This window comes from Megascapheus bottae, unplaced genomic scaffold, assembly GCF_031878675.1.
Source record: "Megascapheus bottae isolate mThoBot1 unplaced genomic scaffold, mThoBot2.hap1 HAP1_SCAFFOLD_204, whole genome shotgun sequence".
Lineage (NCBI taxonomy): Eukaryota > Metazoa > Chordata > Mammalia > Rodentia > Geomyidae > Megascapheus > Megascapheus bottae.
This window is the reverse complement of record NW_028327518.1, coordinates 152,127-160,682: the sequence shown is the minus strand read 5'-3', so window position 1 is coordinate 160,682 and position 8,556 is coordinate 152,127. Positions and strand designations below refer to the sequence as shown.

At 41.4% G+C, this 8,556-nt stretch overlaps 1 protein-coding gene across 1 annotated transcript; it reads left to right on the top strand.

Annotated features, from left to right (window-relative positions):
- On the top strand, nt 1–834 carry LOC150039709 (sperm motility kinase-like). The gene has a single exon (XM_090327643.1). The coding sequence runs from the start codon at nt 1–3 to the stop codon at nt 832–834; it is 834 nt and encodes a 277-aa protein (XP_090183769.1).
- Nucleotides 835–8,556: the final 7,722 nt, after the last annotated feature.

Sequence of the window (8,556 nt, the reverse complement as noted above, 5' to 3'; positions counted from 1 at the left end):
ATGGAGTCAACAGACAAAAAATGCCCTACATTCTCCTCCGCAGAGGAGGACTTCCTTGCCAGTCAATATCATGTACATCCAACCACTGGCACGTTTGGGCAGGTGAAGAAGGCCTATCACTCCCTCACAGACAATGAGGTCGCAGTGAAAATCTTGCTGGTGGAAAATCAGGTGGATATTGTCAAGCCTCTGAATAACCACCATGTGATTAGGGTGTATCAAGTGATCCAGGGAGAGGAACATGTCTACCTAGTGATGGGAATGGCCACCAAGGGAAACCTGCAGACCTGGATCAAAGCATCATGCCGGGTTTATGAGAAGGAAGCAAGGAAGTTGCTGAAGCAGATGGGAAGTGAGATGCAGTACTTCCATTGGCATGGGATTGCAAACATGGACCTGAAGCCTGACAACATCCTTCTGGATGAACCCGGCAATGGCAAGGTCAATGCCTTTGGGTTGAGCCTGAGGATTGCCCCAGTGCAGTTGATCACAGATCTTCCTGGTGCCTATGTGGTCTGTATCCCTGAAATATACCTGAAACAAACCTACGATGGCTTCAAGGTAGATGTCTTGAGTCTCGGCACCATCCTGTTGTTTATGATTATGGGACAATTCCCATTTCAAGAGAGCACTTTCAACCAGCTCTGTAGAAAGTTTGTCGAGGGCAGGTATGATGTACCACCACACCTGACTGCCAGAGGACATCATGTTTTTTTCCAGATCTTAATTTTAGACCCTCAGCAGAGGTCTGATGTGCAACAAGTCATGGCACACACATGGTTTGATGGAGTTGAGGAAGGCTCCTTATATCCAGTTGAGCCCCTGCCCAAGTAGTTAAACCCAACTGTGGTGAGCAGGATGTGTTCAGTGGGGTACAGTGAATTGCAAGTCCGCACATCATTTCTGCACAGATCCTTTGATGATGTGATGACCACCTATTTTTCATTCCAGATGGCCTGAAGGCAGAGAGAGTCAGCCCTGTGACAGCTCAATCCCTGGAGTGGGGTATTCAGCACTATGCCACTGTCCCAAACCCTTCCAACTTCCTACTGAAGGAGAGAGGTAGGTTTCATTCAAGATTTCTTCTTTACCATTTCCCTCTCAGTGTCTGCTGACCTGTAATATGAAGCAGACAGGCAGAAGCACCTCTTTGCCTGCCATTTCCCTCTGTTTCCTGCCAATGAGTCCCAGTCACAGCCTCTTGGCATATCATGGGTCAGTGGCTGCCTTCCAAGGTTCCTCCCTGCCACAGAGAGAAGAGGAAACATTTTGCCAAAGAGGTAAAGCAAAATCCCTGCCCTCTTCACAGCCATAGAATGAGAATAAAATCTTGAGGGATACCAAGAGTCAGGGCTGCATGCAGCCTAAAATGAGGCCTAAGAGATATGCCTGGTATGGCTGTAAGGAGCTGCCAGAGGAGGCTGCACAAAGTTCCTGCTGGTGATCTCCCAGCATGCTCAACATGGACCTCTGGCTGCTCTTGCTTTGGACCTGGACACAACACCTCAGAGGATGTTGTCCTTCCCTTGGAGCTGACACAGCATGATGGTAGATCCTCTAGCTCCAGAAGAAAATGAGGCAGGAAGGGGGTGCTGAGTAGAATGATGGCTGCCTTGAGGAGATTGTGCTGCTGTGTGCAGACCCAGTAACAGGCAGTTCCAGAGATGGTATTGAAGAGCCTTGAAAGACACCAAACCCACTGAGAGCCAGAAGCCCTGTCACTGATACAGGGAAGCTTCTCACCCACCCATTTGCTCACAGAACAACCCCAGCCAGGGGCTTTGTAACACCAGGATCATGGAAGAGAGAAAGTGAGAGCCCTGAAAGACACCAAGGCCACAGAGAGCTGGAAGCCCTGTCACTGACACAGGGAAGCTTCTCACCCATCCATGTGGTCACACCAGAACCACCCAGCCAGTGGCTTTGTAACACCAGGGGCATGCAAGAGAGAAGGAGCTTGAGTCTCTGGCACTGTGACTCCAATAGAAAGATCAGTGCTCAGGTAGTCACAAATTATACTGCCTGAAAACACAACTGATTTTCTTAGGAAAAACAGAGTGAATGTTCTCCTAAGAAAAAAACATGATTAATCAGGACAAGAAAATAATGAAGCCAAACTGTCTGTGGGTGGCTGGCAGTGCTGTCCTCTTTGTATGCTCCATTCCTTGGCACACTTAGGAATAGTTTAGAGACACTTGTGTCCCCTCTTTAAAATGTAGCTAAGTGACTGAATCTTTTAAGCTTGAATTTCATTTTAATTCTAAGTTTACTTATAGAATGTAGAAAAATCCATATTTTCTTCATGATAGATATCTGTGAGGTCTATCAGTAATTGTTTAAATTTAATAAAACTCCACTATGCATTGGAAAAAAGAAAGAAAAAAATGTAGCTTAAATCAGTACTGGTTAAGACTCTGAATTCTGTGAGCTCCTCCTGTGAGAGAAAGCTCCTCAACAATGATTTCCACTTCCTGTGCCCAGGCCCCCATCCCCACGACATGACTATTCCCCGACACAAGGGAAATAAGGCAAGTCAAATACTGCACAGTCCATCAGTTCTCCCAGGCCTGCACAGCCACAGGCATCAGAGAATGAAGATCATCTCAACATTGGCTGTGAATTTTCCATTCTAAATTACTGACAACTCTGATAGAAAGGGCTTTCTGTAGATTGGGGTAAGATTTGGGTGAGGTTATCATCATATTTTAACCTTTATTGTCAAAAAATATTATATTTTTCTTGTGTCTTATTAAACAACTGTTTTCCAACTTCTATATTTCATTTTAAAGTCATCTTAACTGTTTTCAAAACTCTTCTCTGTCTCCCTCTGTCTCTCTCTGTCTCTGTCTCTCTCTGTCTCTCTCTCTCTCTCTCTCTCTCTCTCTCTCTCTCTCTCTCTCTCTCTCTCTCTCTCTCTCTCTCTGTCTGTCTCTCTCATGGTTATAGACCTTGAAATCAGGTCTGGGCACTGTCCCTTAGCTTTTCTGCTCAAGACTACTGATCCACCACCACTTGAACTACAGCTCAGTCTCCCTGGATTTTGTTGTTGTTGTTTCTTTTTATCCCCACCCTGGGTGTGATTTATTGGTTATAAGTCTTATGGATACTCAGGGATTTTTCCCACCTGGGCTGGGTAAAAATTAATATCCACAACTCTCAGCCCTCTAAAAATCTAGAACTATATACATAAGCATACATCACCCTGATCACTTTAAGGTGTTTCTGTGGCTTTTCTCTTATTTTACCCTCTTTTTTGCCAGTCCTGGGCTTGAGCACAGGGCCTGAGCACTGTCCTTGGACTTTCTCAAGGCTAGAGCTCTACCACTTGAGCCTCAGCACCACTTCTGGCTTTTTTCTATGTATGTGGTACCGAGGAATCGAACCCAGGTCTTCATGCATGCTAGGCAAGCACTTTAACCAGTAGGCCAAACTCCCAGCCCGTATTTTACCCTCTTTAACTTCATTTTATTCTTAATTGTTTTGATGGGAAAGAGGCTTGTTGATACTGAGGTTTGTATTCAATATCTTCTCCTCCTGTTTGTTCCTCCTCCTAATCTTCCTCTTCCTTTTCTTCCATTACTTTTTCTTCTTCCCTTTTTCATCCTCCTCCTCCTCCTCATTCTCCTCCTCCTCCTATTCCTTCTCCTCTTCTCCATTCTAACAGCTAAAATCCAAATTTTCAATTTTCATGTGCATTTGGGTGCTAATTCTGCTAACTGAAAGGACTGAACTCAGAAGGCACTGGCAAGTCTCCCTAGTCTCCCTAAGCTGGCATTTTTATTTTATTTTATTTATTTTTTTTGCTTACTATGTTAGTCATCTTCATGCCTTGAGCCGAAGCTGAATTTCTGGCTTTCTTTTTTTCTTGTACTGGTGGTCTGGCCATATTTGTTAATCCCCCCAATACCAACAGCCTCTTCATAAGACACGAGGGATTTTCTGATTTTGGTTGGTTGTTTGGTTGTATTATTCCTTAGGTTTGAACAGAAGGCATAACCAAGTGTCTAACATTTTCTTTCTCTCTTTCTATCTCTCTCTCTTTCTCTTCCTTTATTCTTTCTTTCTTTCTTTCTTTTTTTCTGTCTTTCTTTCTTTTTTTCTCTTTCTTCCTGTAGGCTAGCATCTTCTACAGCCAGAGCAGCAAGTCAATTTCTGGTTCCCTGTGCCCTTTGTATTGGTTAATGGAATATAAGAGTCTCATAGTGTCCCATGAGACTCTTCAATTAACCACCAAACGGTAGGGCTCCAGCCATGAGCAAAACACCACAATTTCAAGCTCCAGGACTGGCATACAATGCAAGAAGTCTCATGGCTTTTCCTGTCCAGGATGGCTTAGAACTGTGATCCTCAGATTTCAGCGAGCTGAGCAGCTAGAATTTTTTTTAGCTACAAGTCAACATTTATTTGTGGTTTATTTTGTTTTGTTTTGCCCTTTGGTGTTTTCCTACTGTTTTAAATTAGGGCTTAGTATATTCTGTCTGAAAGTTTTTGTTCAGAGCTAGCAGGCTGTAGAATTCAAGCCAAACTTGATTGCTCTTGTTTATTTTTTAAATTTGGGTCCTGGTATTATGCATTTCACCCAATAGCTGGTGCTTCTATCTGAAGTTTTTGTTTATTTTCTCAAGTTTACTGTTTGCTCTTATTTGCACCATATGTCAAGTTTGGTTTTGTTTTGCTTTTCCTGGGATGGTCCTACACCTTGAACTCAGTAAGGGCCTAGCCTCTGGCTTTGAAAATTATAATTATTTCTTTTCTTTTCTGTAGGTGTCATGGGCTTTTTTCCTTCACCTTTTTATTTCATTCACTTTACTTTTTCTGTCATTTTTTGTGTATTTCAGGTCATCTGGTTTGTTGTTAGACTAACCACCCACCTTCATTTTTTGTGTGTTTATTTTTTAAAGTCACAATTTGGAGGCTCATGGCCTAGTGATAGAGTGCTCGCCTAGCATTCAGGAAGCCCTAGCTTCGATTCCTCAGTTCCATAAAGGAAAGCTGGAAGGGGTGCCTCCAGCTGTGAAGTGCTAGTCTTGAGGAAAGCCCAAGGACAGTGCCCAGGCCCTGACTTTAAGCCCCCAGAGTGACAAGGACAAAAAAATGTAAAAAAGCAATTTGGAGTCTCTGCAAAGGTCAACTACTGTTTTTTTTTGTTTGTTTGTTTGTTTGTTTTTGCCCCAGTTGTGTGGCTTGAACTGTTGATGGTTAATTGGAGATGAGAGTCTCAGGGACTTTCCAGTCTAGACTGGCGTTGAATCACAATTCTCAAATTTTACAATACTATGTAGTACCCTCAGCTTCCCATGGCACTCTTTATCTTCTATTAACCACCAAAAAAGAAGGACTAAAGTAAGGAATAAAGTAAGGAAGAAATATAGTAATGGAGGGAGAGAGTGTGGCCAAGTGGTGGGGTGCTCATTTAGCATGCAGGAAGCTCTGCGTTCTAGTCCCCAGTACTACATACACAATACAAGCAAGAAGTGGTACTGTGGCTCAAGTGTCAGAGCACTAACCTTGAGCAAATTGTATCCAAGTACAGTGCCCAGAGCCTGAGTTCAGGCCCCAGGACTGGCAAAACAAAAAGAAAGAAAGAGGAAAAAGAAAAGCAAAAAAAAGGGAAAGGCACAAGTTGAGTGGTGGCTCCCATAGTAGAATTGTGAGCCTTGAAATAAAAACAAACAAAGAAAAAAGAAAGCAAAAGATATGGGGTGGGGGGAGGGAAATGGGGACCAAGACATGAAAAATATTTCAATGTTTGTGAAGTAATGCACATTCTATCTGTTGAATATAATGTAATCCTTCTATTAATTACAATAAAAAATATACGGAAAAAAAGAAAAGGAAAGAAAAACACAATCCTTCTCTGGGAGAATCAAACCTACATAAAATCACTTATACAAAAAAAAAAAGATCCTGAAGTTGACTTTTGCCTCTAAATGTATACCAACTAGCTATTCGTGGGTGGGGGGAGAAAGAAATGACTTTTGGATTCTGTTCAGGCCCAAAGTTCAAGCCCTAGAATAAGAACCAAAAACAAACAAGTTTTTTTGTTTTTGTTTTTTAAGAACCAGGGCAAACACCAATGCCTCACACCTGTAATCTTGACTGTTCAGGGGTTGCAATCTGAGGATTGTGGTTCAAAGCCAGCCTGTACAGAAAATTTCCTGTGAGACCCTTACTTCAATTTAACCACCAACAGACAGGATCTGTACTAGATCTGTAGCCATGAGCCAAACACAGCAAGTTGAATGCCACCACTGACACTCACTAAACAACTTTCATGGGCTTCCATGCCTACGCTGGCTTTGAACCACAATCTTCAGATTTCAGCAACCTAAGCAGGTAGGATTACAGATGTGAGACATAATTTAAAATTCTTTAATTGGCTCCTCTCTTCTGGCACCTCCATATCATTTCATGATTGCTTTTACTATTTTTCTTTTTAAATTTTCAGATCTTATGGCTTGTTAAGGTCTAGAAACTCACACTCAGTTTGTGTATTTGTTTTTGTTTGTTTGGGTTTTTCGTTTGAAAATAGTTTCTATACCTTGGGCTACAGATAAACTACTGGCTATGTGTTTTTTTATTTTTGCTCCAGGGTTTCAATTCTGGGCCTGATCACTTTCAGTGAGTAGTTATTTTTTCCTCTCAAAGTAACCAAAGTATACAATAAGAGGCAAAACTAAATTTCCAATCATTATTATTATTTTTAAATTTGAGTCCTAGTACTTAGGGCTTGAACTTTAAGGCCTGCTGACTCTCCCAGAGGAGTATTCTACTTTTTTTTTTAATTCAAGGCTAGCATGCTCAATTATTGAGCTACAACTCTACTTTTGCCTTTTTTTGGGTGGGGGGTATTGTTCTTCTTTGGTTGTTAATAGGAGATAAGAGTCCCAGGAGAAACAATGGGCACTAGACAGTGTCCTAAAGCCTGAGGACTGAATTTCAAAACAGCCGGGGCAGAAGAGTGCATGAGATTCTTAACTTCAATTACCACCCAGAGGCCACTAGTCAGTGGCACAGGCATGAGCCACTGTGCCAAGCCTGGCTGTTTATTATTTTTAATTTTTTTATTGTAATTAGTAAAAGGGTTACATGATATTTGCCAGAAAGAAGGTGCATTAATTCACATACATTGATACCCTTTCACATGTCTTGGTACCCATTTCCCTCCCCCGCAGACCCCCCACCATCTTGGTTTTCTCCCCTTCCCTATCAAATTTCAAATATCCAAATACAAATAAATTCAATATATCAGATAACAAAGTGAGATACTATAACCAAATTCATTCTATGAAGCCAGTATAACCCTCACCCCCAAACCAGACACAGATTCATCAAAGAAAGAGAACTATAGACCTATATCTTTCATGAACATCGATGCAAAACTTCTCAACAAAATACTGGCCAACCGTCTACAACAACTCATCAAAAAAATTATGCACTATGATCAAACTGGATTCATCACAGGGAGGCAAAGCTGGTTCAACATACGCAAATCAATTAATATAATTCAACACATCAACAGGAGCAAGGAAAAAAATCACATGATTGTCTCAATAGACGCGGAAAAGCCATTTGACAAGATCCAACACCCCTTTATGTTAAAAGCTCTGGAGAAACTAGGAATCCATGGAACATTCCTCAATGTAATAAAGGCTGTGTATGAGAAACCTACTGCTAGTATTACACTTAATGGTGAAAATCTACAGCCATTGCCTCTAAAATCAGGAACGAGACAAGGATGCCCACTCTCTCCACTCCTCTTTAAAATAGTACTAGAATTCCTAGCCAGTGCAATAAGGCAAGAAGCAAGCATAAAGGGGATCCAAGTAGGGAAAGAGGAAATAAAACTATCCCTCTTTGCAGATGACATGATTCTGTATTTAAAGAATCCTATAGACTCTACTCCCAAGCTCCTTGAGCTGATTCAAAGCTTTGGAAGAGTAGCAGGCTATAAAATCAACCCTCAAAAATCAACTGCCTTCCTTTATGCCAACAGTGAGAGGAACGAGGCAATAATCAGGAAAGAAAGTCCTTTCACAATAGCCTCAAAGAAAATAAAGTACCTAGGAATTAGCTTAACTAAGAATGTAAAGGACCTTTTTGATGAAAACTTTAAAACCCTAAAAAAGGAAATTAAACAGAACTAAGGAAATGGAAAAACCTCCCATGCTCCTGGATTGGAAGACTCAACATTGTGAAAATGACAATCTTGCCAAGAGCTATCTACAAATTCGTTGCAATAGCCATCAACATCCCAATGTCATTCTTTAAAGAAATAGAAGAGGCAATCCAAAATTTCATATGGAATAATAAAAGACCCCGTATAGCAAAAACACTTCTTAGCAGAAAAAACAGTGCTGGAGGAATTTCAATTCCAAACTTTAGACTCTATTACAGAGCTATAATTCTCAAAACAGCTTGGTACTGGCACAAGAACAGGCCTGAAGACCAGTGGAATAGAACTGAGGACCCAGATATTAAACCACAGACCTATGGCCACCTAATCTTTGATAAAGGAGCCAAAAATATAGAATGGAAGAAAGACAGCCTCTTCAA

Coding starts and splice junctions, on each gene's coding strand:
- LOC150039709 (XM_090327643.1), top strand. CDS start 1: ATGGAGTCAACAGACAAAAAATGCCCTACATTCTCCTCCGCAGAGGAG.